The sequence below is a fragment of the Lepus europaeus genome, chromosome 2 (assembly GCF_033115175.1).
Source record: "Lepus europaeus isolate LE1 chromosome 2, mLepTim1.pri, whole genome shotgun sequence".
NCBI classification, from domain to species: domain Eukaryota; kingdom Metazoa; phylum Chordata; class Mammalia; order Lagomorpha; family Leporidae; genus Lepus; species Lepus europaeus.
In genome coordinates, this window is record NC_084828.1 from 150,019,527 (window position 1) to 150,034,074 (window position 14,548).

The 14,548-nt window shown below is 41.0% G+C and overlaps 1 protein-coding gene across 3 annotated transcripts in view; it reads right to left on the minus strand.

Moving 5' to 3' along the window:
- ATP2C1 (ATPase secretory pathway Ca2+ transporting 1) overlaps positions 1–14,548 on the minus strand; it is a 130,205-nt gene that overhangs the window by 28,620 nt on the left and 87,037 nt on the right. For all 3 annotated transcript variants that reach the window (XM_062214791.1, XM_062214806.1, XM_062214798.1), the window contains 3 exons: positions 10,372–10,528; positions 6,730–6,900; positions 5,093–5,190 (listed from right to left, as the gene is read on the minus strand). In XM_062214791.1, the coding sequence (XP_062070775.1) occupies positions 5,093–5,190; positions 6,730–6,900; positions 10,372–10,528 (426 nt within the window). The remainder of the gene's footprint in view (positions 1–5,092; positions 5,191–6,729; positions 6,901–10,371; positions 10,529–14,548) is intronic.

Here is a 14,548-nt window from a genome sequence, read left to right on the forward strand (position 1 = left end):
GATTGAAGTCCACATGCAGAGCACCCAAGGGCTCAGCTCTCAGACTTCTCTCCAGAAGGAGTCTAAGAACCCCATACTCTTTGGGTGAGTCCATACAGCCTTACAGATTTTACTTGCACACAAACTCTGCAGCTGGATGTGTACTGTGAAATGCAGACCAATGGAACTAATCCACCTCCCTACTTCACACTCCTTATCGGATGTCCTGTATCAAACTCAATCATGAGCTGAAGTAAATAGTGAATCCCTGTTATTTTTCCAGTCTTGCTCTTTCCTATCCTTTGTTAACAGCAAGTATATCTTTTTTTTTTTTTTTTTTTTTTTTTTGACAGGCAGAGTGGACAGTGAGAGAGAGACAGAGAGAAAGATCTTCCTTTTGCCATTGGTTCACCCTCCAATGGCCGCCGCGGCTAGCGCGCTGCAGCCTGCGCACCGCGCTGATCCGATGGCAGGAGTCAGGTGTTTTATCCTGGTCTCCCATGGGGTGCAGGGCCCAAGACTTGGGCCATCCTCCACTGCACTCCCTGGCCACAGCAGAGAGCTGGCCTGGAAGAGGGGCAACCGGGACAGGATCGGTGCCCCGACCGGGACTAGAACCCTGTGTGCCGGCGCCGCAAGGCGGAGGATTAGCCTAGTGAGCCGCGGCGCTGGCCGCAAGTATATCTTTTGAAAGCTACTTTTTTTTTTTTTTTTTTTTTTTGACAGAGTTAGACAGTGAAAGAGAGAGAAAGAGAGAAAGGTCTTCTTTCTGTTGGTTCATCGACCCCCCTCCAAATGGCCACTACGGCCGGAGCTATGCCAATCCAAAGCCAGGAGTCAGGTGCTTCCTCCTGGTCTCCCATGCGGGTGCAGGGGACCAAGCACTTGGGCCATCTTCTACTGCCTTTCCAGGCCACAGCAGTGAGCTGGCCTGGAAGAGGAGCAGCGGGGACTAGAACCCAGTGCCCATATTGGTTGCCAGGGCTGCAGGCAGAGGATCAGCCAAGTGAGCCACGGCACCGGCCCCTGAAAGCTACCTTTTAATTCCTCCTTTTCTCTCACAGGGACAGTAAAAATAAAACTATATTACTATCTCATAGAGCTTAAACTTGGAGATAATTGAATTTTTTATTAATATTCTTGACATTTATGTCTGTTTTCTCCCTAGGGACAAAAGAAAAGGAACAATGACTAAAGATAAAAAAAGAACTATGTCAGAAAATAAGAGAATATAGGGGATACTGTGGGGAGGAGAAAAAGATAAAACTGATCAAAGGAAAAGGAACAAAGGAGAGAAATTTGTAGGTTCAATTTCCTCATATATATGAGTTGCCTAAACTTCTTACCAACCTAAACTTCTTTTAAATTTTTTAAATTTATTTATTTGAAAGGCATAGTTACAGAAACAGAGAGAGATCTTCCATCTGCTGGTTCACTCTCAAAATGGCTGAAACAATCAGGGCTGGGCCAGACCAAAGCCAGGAACCAGCAGCTCATCCACGTCCCCAATGTGGGTCCTAGGGTCCAAGCACTTGGGTTATCTTCTACTGCTTTCCTAGGTGCGTTAGCAGGGAGCTGGATTGGAAGTGGAGCAGCCGGGACTCACACCAATGTCCATGTGGGATGCTAGCATCGCAGATGGAGGCTTTACCCACTACACCACAGTGCCAGCCCCAACCTAAACTTCCTACCATATAATCTGACTGTACAATTGTGCTCTTTGGAATTTACTGAAATGAGCATGGAAAACTTACGTCTACAGAAAAAGCTGTATCCGCATGTCTATAACAGCTTTACTTATAACTGCCAAACCTAGAAGCAACAAAGATATCCTTCAAAAGCTGAATATATAAACAAACTGTGGCACACTCATACAATGGAATATCATTCAGTGTTCTCAAGAAATGAGCCACCACGGTAGGAAGAGACATGGTGGAGCCTTAAATGCATAGTGTTACATATGGTTTTATTTCAACTGCACAACATTCTGAAAGAGGAAACACAGATTTGGGGGCAGGTAGAGAGGGATGAATATGTGGAACACAGGATTTCCAGGGCAATGAAACTATTCTGTATGAAACTGTAATAATGGATGTTATGTCATTATGCATTTGTCAAAACTCCTAAAAATCCACACCACAAAAAGAAGCCAGGAACTATAACAAGAATGTGTCAGTACTGATTCATTAATTATAATGAATGTACACTATACTAATGTAAGCATTTACATGAGGGGAAATTTAAGAGTAGAAGGTGGAGCTAGACTGGATAGACAGAACTCTGTATTATCCACTCAGCTGTACTGTAAATCTAGTACTGCACTAAAATAAAAAGAAAGTCAGGGCCGGTGCTGTGGTATAGCAGGTAAAGCCACTGCCTGCAAAGCCTCCTTCATATGGACACCAGTGCGAATCCCAGCTGCTCCACTTCTGATCCAGCTCCCTACTAATGCACCTGGGAAAAGCAGAGGAGGGTTTCCCAGGTGCCTGGGCCCTTGCACCCATGTGGGAGACCTGGAGGAAACTCCTGGCTCCTGGCTTCGGTCTCGCCCAGCCCTGGCCATTGTAGCCATTTGGGAAGTGAACCAACAAATGGAAGATCAATTTCTCTCTCTCTCTCTCTCTCTCTATATATATATATATATGTATGTATATATGTATATATGTGTGTATATATATATATATATATCTGCCTTTCAAATAAATGAAATAAATCATTAAAATAAATAAATATAAAAAGAATTTAAAAGCGGATGGGGTAGGCATTCGGTCTAGGGTTAGAACACGAGTGTTTGGATGCCAGCTTCCTGGTAATGCAGACCCTGGGAGACAGAGGTGACAGCTCAAGTCACTGAGTTCCTACTGTCCATGTGGGAGACCTAGATTGGATTGCTGGCTTGTGAGTTCAGCTTGGCCTAGTCCCAGCCATTGGAGGGATAAGAGCACTCTCTTCCTCTTTCTCTCCGCCACTCAAACAATTTTTTAAATGGAGTTGACTATCTTTTTATAAAGTGACTATGAGGAGGAAATACAACTGTGTGTATAAAGTATGAACTATCTGGAACAAAAATTAACTTATCTTTTAATTCCATTTCTCTCAAACTTTCTGATGTCCCTGGGTACAAATATATGCATAGGTCAAATAGTAATGAGACCAAGAAAACTGAACTGTCAACAATTTGAATTAAGAAGGAGCCCTGGCCGGCGCCGCAGCTCAGTAGGCTAATCCTCCGCCTTGTGACGCCGGCACACCGGGTTCTAGTCCTGGTCGGGGCGCGCCAGGTTCTGTCCCGGTTGCCCCTCTTCCAGGCCAGCTCTCTGCTGTGGCCAGGGAATGCAGTGGAAGATGGCCCAAGTGCTTGGGCCCTGCACCCCATGGGAGACCAGGAGAAGCACCTGGCTCCTGGCTTCGGATCAGCGTGGTGAGCCGGCTGCAGTGGCCATTGCGGGGTGAACCAACAGCAAAGGAAGATCTTTCTCTCTGTCTCTCTGTCCACTCTGCCTGTCCAAAAAAAAAAAAAGAAGGAGCCCTACCTCTTAAGGGATCTCTCCTAGGACACTTGTGTGTGCCCAAACCAGGCTTTTTAAGGCCCCCAGAAAGTAGCCTGATAATAAAGTAGGCTAATTTCACATCAGAAAACTTTAAAGAAACCACTGTATTATGACAGAGCAGACATAATTTTTCCCCTATAAATAATGTGTTGAGAAAGCACAAAGGTCAAAGGTCAAAGGCACTGCAATCAAAACCAGTATTTTCAACAACTGGTGCTGGAACAGTTTAACAGCCATATGCAAAGAAATTAGGCAAAGAGTTCCTACATTAAGACATCAAAAGCATGATCCAAAAAGAACAAACTGATACACAACTTCATCAAAATTAACTTTCTGCTCTTTGAAAACCAGTGTTAAACAGTCAACATCATGAGTTGTAAGAGAAATGCAAACTAAAACCACTAGATAGAAACTGTACACCTACTAGGAAAGGGTGAGAGAAACAACAACCCCACTCACTGGAAGTTTGCTCTGCGTCCTCACAAACACCAAATAGTAAAACCATCTCATAAAACATCCTGGCATTTCTTACAAATACATAGTAACCATATGATGCAACAATTACTCACAGGTATGTACCCATGAGAAATAAACATTTATTTTCATGTAAACACTTGTAAACAAATGTGTACACTGCTTTACTCACAACCAGCAAGAATAGCAACCAGCCCAGATGCCCTCAAATTGGCAAACAAGGTATACCTCCTGTAGAATACACTCAGCAGTATAAAAGGAACAACCCACCAATACATACTACCAACATATTTAAATCTCATTTTATATTATGCTAAGTGAAAGAAATAGTCACCAGGTTCACACTGTATGATTCAATTTTGAGAGAGCATTATGAGAAAACAAAATTGTAAGGACAGAAAGCAGATCCAGGCCAGCACTGTGACACAGCAAGTAAAGCTGCCACCCGTGACAACAGCATCACATATGGGCAATGGTTCAAGTCCTTGCTGTTCCTGATAGATCTCTCTGACTTTCAAACAAATAAAGAAATCTTTAAAACAACGGCAGCAGCAATCAGGAAGCAGATCACTGGCTGCCAAGGTATAGGAAGAGAGACAGAGACAGGCCTAAGAGTATTTGGAGAATAATGGACATGTTCTACATCTTGAGGGTTAGAAAATAGCATCCATGTGTCAACAGTTGGAATGATAAACTAAAAAGGGTAAGTTTTACTGTATGTAAATGATACTTTGATTTTTTTTTTTTAATTCAGCATATACTCATGTTAAACTTAATTAGAAGGAAAGGGTAAGAAGTATAAAGTAATGGTGTCTCTCGCCATCCTCTTATTTATAAAACCAAGCACCTTCTATTTACATAGTACCTTCCTCAGAAGAAACTAAAGTTAAATTTGGCACTGATACTCATACACAACGTCACAAAATGGTAATACCTATTTTAATGATTAGGTTGCATGTCAGGACTGGGCCAACCAATTTGGTCACATGCCAGTCACTCACAAGTGAGCAGTTTCATCAGGACTGTACTAAAGAAGATCACAGTAAGAGCAAGGTCTGGCAGGAGGAAAGGTTTCCATGGAGGCCTACCTTCGGCACTATTTGTGAAAGCTGCTGGACATCCATTGCATCTATTTCTTCTCCTGAGACCGACTGGGAAGTTTTAGAATATAATCCCAGACGACTTGCTACAGTGAAAAAAAGAGAAAACACCATCTAACTGAAATGTTTTGCTTGATGGGCTTGTCAACATAACACTCACTTAATAAAATTTGTTATGTTCTCTCTTTAAGTATAAAATGTCTTTAAAGCAAGAGACCATAAAACAAACTATTGGTAAAATAAATCTATCTGAATTAATAGTAAGTCTGGGGTTTTTTTGTTGAACTGCTTTACTTTTGCTTAAACTGAAGAACACAGTTTTCACTATTTAATCCAGCAAATCTAAGAACTAAAACTAGACCGATCAGGTTCTGTTCATCAGAATTTTAATGAAGATCAGAATGTATTTTAAGAAAAATATCCAAAGCATGCATTTCAACAAGAGTAGCCAACCACCTCAAAATGGTGGCAGATCTGTGGTAATCATGCAGTTACATATAAATTAAACGTTTAAAAGTTATTCTTCCACCTAGATTGGATTCTGGGTTTCTGGTTTCAGCACAGCCCAGTCCTGGTTATCACAGGTATTTGGGGAGTCAACCACTGGATAGAAGATACTTCTCTTTCTCTCCCCTTACTTCCTGCTGTTCTTTCTCTCTCCCTCTCAAATAAATAAATTCATTAAAAAAATCTTTTCCCAAAATTAATTATGTTTCCAGTGACCTTTTCTTAGGTTATAAAACTCTTCACCTAGGTGCTCCCCACATTAAGAAAACCAGAACTAATGGAATTTAGAAAACAGTTAAATTTATGGTGTGAACTAGTTTATAAGCTCTGGAAGACAAACTGTTTTTCTGTGTCATATACTTCTTAAATAGCATTCAAACAATATAGCTATACAAATGAGAAACACATACATACAGCAAGCATTGTTTTTTTACAAATTATCTGCTTTCAAAATTACTCTTAAATTGAAAGGAAACACTAAGAGGCAGATGTGGTACAGCAGGTTAAGCTGCCACTCAGGACACTCACATACCATATTAGAGTGCAGGTTCAAATCCCATCTACTCCATTTCTAATCCAGCCTCTTGCTAATATATCCTGGGAGGCAGCACGAGATGGCTAAATTACTTGGGTCCCTGTCACCCAGGTGAGAGACCCAGATTGAGTTCCAGGCTCCTAGCTTTGGTCTGGGCCAGCCCTGGCTATAGCAGGCATTTGGGGAATAAACCAGCTGATGGAAGATCTCTCTCCCTCTCTTCTGCCTTTCAAGTAGAAGAAAATACACATTTAAACAAGAAAAACTAAATTTCATGTTTCCTTTCACATGCTTGATCTAGTGCTTTTATCTGCCAGCACCATTATTAAGCTAAAAAAATCATTCTGTAAATACATTAAGAGACTTTATAATAATTTACCTATTATTTTCAATAAAACATTACTTTTCAAACCATAATCAATTTGTGCCCAAAATTTTAGAGACTTATGAGCCAAAAGGTGAGTTGATTTAATTACGTGATCTCAGTGTTATGTAAACACACTTCACATCTAATGGTTCAAAACTGTGCATTACAGTATTTAAAGAGAAGCCATCAAAAACAAAGGAAGCAGCCTAGGGATACCAATTGCAACCGCAGTCTCCTGTGAGTCTCCAGTAATCATTTTGATCGACACTCCTGAGGCAATGAGTGTTGTAACAGCTTCTTTCACACCAGTTCTGGGAGGATCAATGATGCCCACCAAGCCAAGAAATGTCAGCTGTCCCAGTTCAGGACCAGAAGCCAAAGCAAGAACTTAGGAGACAATAATAAAATCCACAAAAGAAAATATAAGTCACAAAAACATTAAAATTTAGTTGATAATAAATTACTTAAGACTATAATATCACTTGGAGTTATTATACAAATATTTAAAAATTATTACATGCCAAGACATTACAGTTTAATGGTTCTAAATACAGGGTTGCTTTAAGCCATTAAAAATTAAAAGGAATAAAACTAAAGAACTGTTAGGCAAAGAGGGCAAGTGAGGGAGAATGAAGAATGTTTTTGCAGAGCAACCACATGCAGCTACTTTCAACACAAACTACTGCCTCTTTAGAAAATACGATTAATTATTTAGAGAAACTATGGGTTTGTCAAGCTTCAAAATAAATTTTAAACAGACACCTTTGAAGGTGGCTTCTAATGTATCTTCATCTTTCCGTTTCAATGGTCTCCAGAAAAATTCATTAGCCTGAGGAGAAGGCTGCATTAATTAATTACATACAGCCTTAAACAAGTTTCTACATGACAAACCCTGGAAGGTAAAGTTAATCTGTAAAGTAGCTGTCAGACCATTAATGCAAAGAAAATTTGGATTCTTTCACTCTTTCCTTAACAGTAACAGGTATTTACTTGTTACTTGGGTTCTCTGACAGCACACAAAAGGTCACCAAATCATTATCTATAGTTAGTTTCCTATCATCGTTGGGCATTTAATGTATAGCACAAAGTACTATCAATTTCCCAAATATAATTTAGCTTCTTGCTCTCAGAATTTTTGAACCTCTAGTGACTATCGTTACAAACCAAAAAGATGTGCCTGTATGTGAAATATTATTAGACGGAACAACAACGTAATAAAACAAGAAACACGAAAGCACACAATCTAAACATAAACACCTCATAGGGAGACTGAAAAATCCCTGAGAGAGAGATCAAAGTATCTATTCTTGCTCAAACAGAAGGCATGGAGGATTAGATGTAGTTGGAAGACCAAAGTTAAAGGTAATTAACTCATTCTTTTTCCAAGGTAGGGTTCATATACCTAACTATTTATGTAGCTGTAGGCCCCAAAAACTTTCACCCTACAAAGAATGAGCCACGTAGCAGTCCCTGGTGCGGGGCTAAAGACAGCAACAGACTCTCTCTGCCTCTCTGTAACTCTTTCAAATAAATAAATAAATCTTTACAAAGGGGCGTGGAGGGTAGCGCTATGGCGTAGCAAGTAAAGCAGCTACCTGCAGTATCAGCATCCCACATGGGTGCCGGTTCAAGACCCAGCTGCTCTGCTTCCAACCCAGCTCTCTGCTATGGCCTGAGAAAGCAGTAGAAGGTGATCCAAGTCCTTCGGCCCCTGCACCCATGTGGGAGACCCAGAAGAAGCTCCCCCTTGTTCTAACAACTGTAATTCTGGGCCACATCTTTACAATGTCACTCTTTCCCTTGATGGGGGTGAGGAGTAGAAAGGGACACAAGGAGGTCAAAGTGTTACTCTGAGCCAGAGAATGTGAACTTCCTTTAGCTTGGACCACCAAATAGTTCAGCTGGTTTGTGAACTCAAAGAGGCTTCCAGAGCCTTGGCAGCTCATGACAAGAGCCGCGGGTGATTAATGATGTCATAAATAAGAGTGTCAATTGTTAAATCAACAACAGGAGTCACTGTGCACCTGCTCCCCATGTAGGATCTCTGTCCTTAATGTGTTGTACTATGAATTACTAAAACATACTCTATACTTTGTGTTTCTGTGTGGGTGCAAACTGTTAAAATCTTTACTCAGTATATAGTTGATCTTCTGTATATAAAGATAATTAAAAATGAATCTTAATGAAAAATGGGATGGGAGAGGGAGTAGGAGATGGGATGATTTGTGGGTGGGAGGGTGGTTATGGGGGGAAAAACTGCTATAATCCAAAAGTTATACTTTTGAAATTTATATATATTAAATAAGAGTTTTCTATTGAAAAAAATGAATAAAGATGGTGTCAGAGGAAAAAAAATATAGTTCAGCTGGTCCACAGTTCAGATGGCAGTGGGAGTACAGCACACAGGGCACTCCTGTGCCTCCTTCCCCAGAGTGTGTAAGTAACATTACACATTTGCTTGATAAATTCATATTTAAGATTATAAGCACTCCGTGGTCTCACAGCGCCCACCACTCTTTAAGACTGGCCCAGCTTCACCAAAGAGATTCCTCCTACTCAGTACTGATGCTAGGAGACAGACTCTTCCTTGGAGGCAAGAGGCCACAGGCTTGAGGGCTGAGGTGGAGATCTAGGCATAGTCAGGATTCAGGTCTGTGGAAACAAACCCCAGAAATCCTGGAACCTGCCACCAAACTCTCTCATACTATGGAGGAGACAGGAAGAAGGAAAAGAGATTTTGTTAAAAATTTTTTTCATGCAAAAAAAATAGATCTATTTTGAAACAGAATCCACCAGAAGGCTCCACCTCCATTTCCTTGGAGATATAATGTGAGCTGTTGGGATAAGCACAATAAAGCCCCCTACAGAAAAGATGAGAGGCACCAAGCTCTAGGGAGGGCAGGAGGAGTGACCCTGGCTCAGGCTGATACAAAGGGCCCTAGGGACAGACTTAGAGTATGGTAGCAAGCGGGGCACAGGGCTCTGACCTCAAGAACATCTTGCCAACTCAGCTTATTACAGAAAGAGAAGGCCTATGAATCTGGACAAATGTTTTAAGCTCAAAGAATGCCCTTAAGAGAACCATAAATAAGAACGTTTTTCAGATAACCCATTTTCCTCTCACCCAAGAATTGCAGCATTTGTCTTCCACTGCATTAAAATCATGAAATTGAGGAAGCAACTCTTCCAATTTCCAGGCTGTAAGTCTACACAAGCTTTGCACAAGCTGGGTAACTGTCCAGATGGTAAAGAACCAGGTACAGCCCCACTCCCTGCCCCTCACCCTGTACCCAACAGCCCTAGAAGAGGCAGCCTGACATGTGGTGCCCAGCAGACCTTCCCCTCTCCCCATCCTGCTCCACCAGCAGCACACACAAAAGCAGTTTCTGGGCACTTCTTTACTTCCCTGAGAACAGCAACTGAAGGTAGACAGTAGATAAGGATCAAATTAACAATCATCTTATTTTAAAGGACAAGTAATAAGCTTAAGCTTTAAGTTCAGGGAAGTATTTTTTTTTTATTAACAACTAAGATAAAGTGACAAAATAAAGAGTAATATCATTTTACCTTGAGCCATGTCCCTCCCAACAAGACAAGCTTGTTTAAAATAAAATTTCTATCACCTCCACAGAGACCACTACAGGTCTCTCAGAACCAGACAATGTCTATTTTGCTACATTCTTGACTTTCTATTTTTGAGGGGACAACTGCTCAACTAAAATATAGCAGCTCAGAAATGGCAAGGGTTCCACAAAGCCTAGAACAGAGCTGGAGGCTCAGAAGTGAAGCAAGAATTCACCTGCAATTGTAAGAAGGTTGCACCCTTCCACCCTGGAGACTGGGTTGAAGAGGCCTTACCTCTGAGTCCTGCTGAGCCCATTCTTGCCTTCTCTTGTTGGTACAGGTCTCTCTGCTGCTGCGTCAGCATCAAGGACTGCCCTTTGCTGTGGTATGTGGTACAGTACTTAATCACCTGTTCATAAGCACCCTTCATAAAACAAATCTCTGGTCTGTCCTAGAAAGAAAAATATACCATATGCAAGTTTAATTTCAGCTTGTACATATCTGCCAAAAACAAGTGGCATGTCTTTTCATAATCCCTAGGCCAGTGTATAACCTGCTATTCCTGTGGGTGTCACACTGACAGGGAGACTGCAGATGTCTCGGTGCCCTCCCAAGCAACTATGAGCAAAGAGGCATAACAGGATGCTGTTCCCATTGCCTGCCCTACCAGACAGATCAAATGAGACTTCTTTTCCTGTTCAAGTTTTCTGTCTTTTAAAAGTTAACAACTGCCTCTTATTTGCTTAGTTTTCTTTGTACCTACCAGTCGTTCTTCCTGAAGTCTTCAATACAATATCCAACCCTTCTCGTATGAGAGTTCTTCCATAACAGAACAAGCAGAAGGAATGCCTCTCACACTTTGTTCTCACCCCCTCACTGTTACCTCCCTCCTTCGGTCTAGCTCTCTTTTCCTTTTCTAACTTGAGCTGAATGATTTCCAGGTCTGCTGCATCCAGGAATTTCCCTTCACCTCTAACCTCTGTCCTCACCAGACTGTAAGTCTTTCTTTTGCCTGGTTTATTATCCTATAGTATCTTTCTTGCTTTTTTTTTTTTTTTTAAAGAATTATTTATTTGAAAGAAAGAATTACACAGAGAGAGAAGGCGAGGCAGAGAGAGAAGGCGAGGCAGAAAGAGAAGGCGAGGCAGAGAGAGAGAGAGAGGTCTTCATTCTGCTGATTCACTCTCCAAAAGACTGCAAGAGCCAGAGCTGAGGTGATGCGGAGCCAGGAGCCAGGAGCCTCTTCTGGGTTTCCCATGCGGGTGCAGGGGCTCAAGGACTTGGGCCATCTTCTAATGCTTTCCCAAGCCTTAGCAAAGAGCTGGACTACATATGGAATGTTGGTGCTGCAGGCTGGAGCTTTAACTAGCTGCACTACAGCACCAGCACCCCCCCCCCCCATAGTATCTTTCTAAAAAAGAATATATGGTGTCAGATACACATTTTAATTCTATCCTCATATTTGTTAAGTTTAGCTGGTTCTATTAAATCCCAGCTTCTATCCAGTGTTAACAGTTGAAAGGTATAAGGAAGCTACTTTAATCCCTACATCTTTTTTTCACTATTACTTCATAGATCTCTGAAGACTTTTTTTTTTTTTTTTTTTTTTTTTTTGGACAGGCAAGGTAGACAGAGAAAGAAGAGACAGAGAGAAAAGTCTTCCTTTTTCTGTTGGTTCACCCCCCAATGGCTGCCGTGGCCGGCGCACTGCAGTTGGTGCACCACGCTGATCCGAAGCCAGGAGCCAGGTGCTTCCCCTGGTCTCCCATGGGGGTGCAGGGCCCAAGGACTTGGGCCATGCTCCACTGCACTCCCAGGCCACAGCAGAGAGCTGGACTGAAAGAGGAACAGCTGGGACAGAATCGAGCACCCCTACTGGGACTGTAACCGGGTGTGCCTATTGAGCTGCGGCACCTGCCTGAAGAATTCTTTTTCTCCAAGTGTCCACAAACTCTTTTATGATGGGCTTTGCTGTTTCTTTCCCACCTCACTGCCCTTTAACATACTCACTGTACTGATCAGCTGGTGGTCCATTATATTCTGTAAGTGGAAGTCTTTCCATATGGCAAGTTTGCTGGTATTATTTGGTACAATCTTGCTATTTCCTGTTTTCTATTCTATTCTATCAGGTGAATACTGAACCAGTATTTATTTTTCTATTTTTTTTTACTTCATTTCTTATACTGTTCATCTGTTTGTCCGTTATATTTCCTGAACGATTCCTTGACTTATTTGACAAATATTCTATTGAAAATATTTTTTGCTGTCATTTTTTATGGCTTTTGGAAATTTTATTTTGGCATCCAGTATTATTATGGTTTCCCTGAAACCCCATTCTCTGCTGGTTTGTATCTGTTTAGTATCTTTCATACTAAAGTCTTTTCCAAGTATCTAGCAATCTCTGCTTGCCCACTTATATTCAGGAATGAAGCAATTAAAGAACTAAAAGCTACATAGGCATTGGCAGAGCTAATCAACTGGTAGACCTCAATGTAGGTTAACAGCAAGGAAGCTCTTCCAAAGGAACATAGAGTTCAGTTTAGGGATGCCCCTAACCTGAGAAACCTTCCTAGCACCAGTTTTTCTGAAACTCTTCAAACCTCAGATTTAGGGAATGGGGATAGGAAGCTAACTGCCTGTATGCACTCTAAGAGACAACAGAGGTTTATCCAGAACAATCACTCTGTTTTACATCTCAGTCTTTAATCCAACTCTCTCCATTTTTGTCCCCAAAATCAGATTTTCAATACTCTATAGGGGTGAAAGAGGGATAACGGTTCAAAGTAGCAACAAAGGATTTAGGGGAGTTCTACTGGTTCCTTACTCAGAATTTCAACCTTCTCTCCTGTTTTGAGCTTATACGCTACTCCCTGCCTTCACCTGGCTTCTCAAGCCTTCTCATATTTTCTCTTTATTAGTTTGTACCTTTTATTCCTTGCTTGTGATTTTGACAGGTTCCAAGGATAGGTACAGATAAATGTATACTATCAGGTTCAAATGAAAGTCCTATAAAAATAAACTATTTGAGCCACTGGAATTATTTTTAAATTGTTAAGTTTGCTTATCTGTGTCAGACTGACTTCTTCTAGATCCTGAGTCATTGTGGGTTTGGGTTTTGTCTATCTGTTTGGTAGGTTGGCTTTGTGTTGTAAGAGAAACCCTCCAGTTTGGAAAACAGAAGACAAAAGTATTTCCAAATTTATATGCTGTCACAATCCATCCCCTGCTTTCACAACTGAAACACTGGGATGAGGTTAGATTCACAACTGCTAAGAAGTCAAATTGTTGAACACTGCATGACCCATATTACATTTGAGTACAGAGCGACAGTGAAATAGAGTAAGTACCTTTAAGTACAGAGCGACAGTGAAACAGACAGTGAAATAGAAGTGAAAAAGACCCATGAGAAAAAAAAATCAAGTACATATTCTTACCATGCTAGGAGCCTCAAAAACTTCATGAAAAAATAGAATTAAGAGCTAAGTTTTGGGGCTGGCACTGTGGCATAGCAGGTAAAGCCACCACCTGTAGTGCTGGCATCCCATATGGGCACCGGTTCAAGACCTGGCTGCTCCTCTTCTGATCCAGCTCTACTATGGCCTGGGACAGCCGTAGAAGATGGCCCAAGTCCTTGGGTCCCTGCACCCGTGTGGGAAACCCAGAAGAAGCTCCTGGCTCCTGGCTTCAGATCAGTGCAGCTCTAAACATTGCGGCTATCTGGGGAGTAAACCAGCGAATGAAGACCTCTCTCTCTCTCTCTCTGCCTCTGCCTCTCTGTAACTCTTTCAAATAAATAAATAATCTTTAAAAAAAAAAAAAAAAAAAGCTAAGTTTTTAGTGCAAAAAGTTTTTGAAATCCATGCATACAAAGGATCTTGAAAAAGTTTACAGAAAATGTGTATTATGAGAAAACTGCATGGATTTAAAAAGGTTTTGCAACAAAACAAACTTACCTTTTAATTCCATTCTCCACAAATTTTTGAAGTACCCAGTACAGTTAAGGGACAGCAGCTAAAAACCATTTAATGCAATTTTTAAAAGCATTATATTACAAGGTTTAAAGTAGCAGTCATTTCATTTTTATAGTTCTGCTTTCAACTGTCTCTCACACCAGGAGTTTGGAAAAAATTCCCCTAAAAACTGCACAGACATCCTTCTTTCACCTCTCAAGAACAGAGTTCCCAGAAGCCTTCCACTTACAAGCTCAGTGTTAACTCAGTGTGGTTTTCTTTCAAGACCAACATATTACCTATTATCACGGGTGAGGGAAGGAATTTTTTTAATTCATTCCTATACAGAGATATAATTGGTTCCAAAATGCTCACAGGTGAGCATATAACTAACTTCATTCCAATCAAAGGAAATATAAAAATAACCAATTTATTTTTTAAGGACAAAGTAAATTTAAACATCAAGCTAGTAATAACTATAAATGATATAATTATATAATGTAGAAATTCAGAATTCTTAT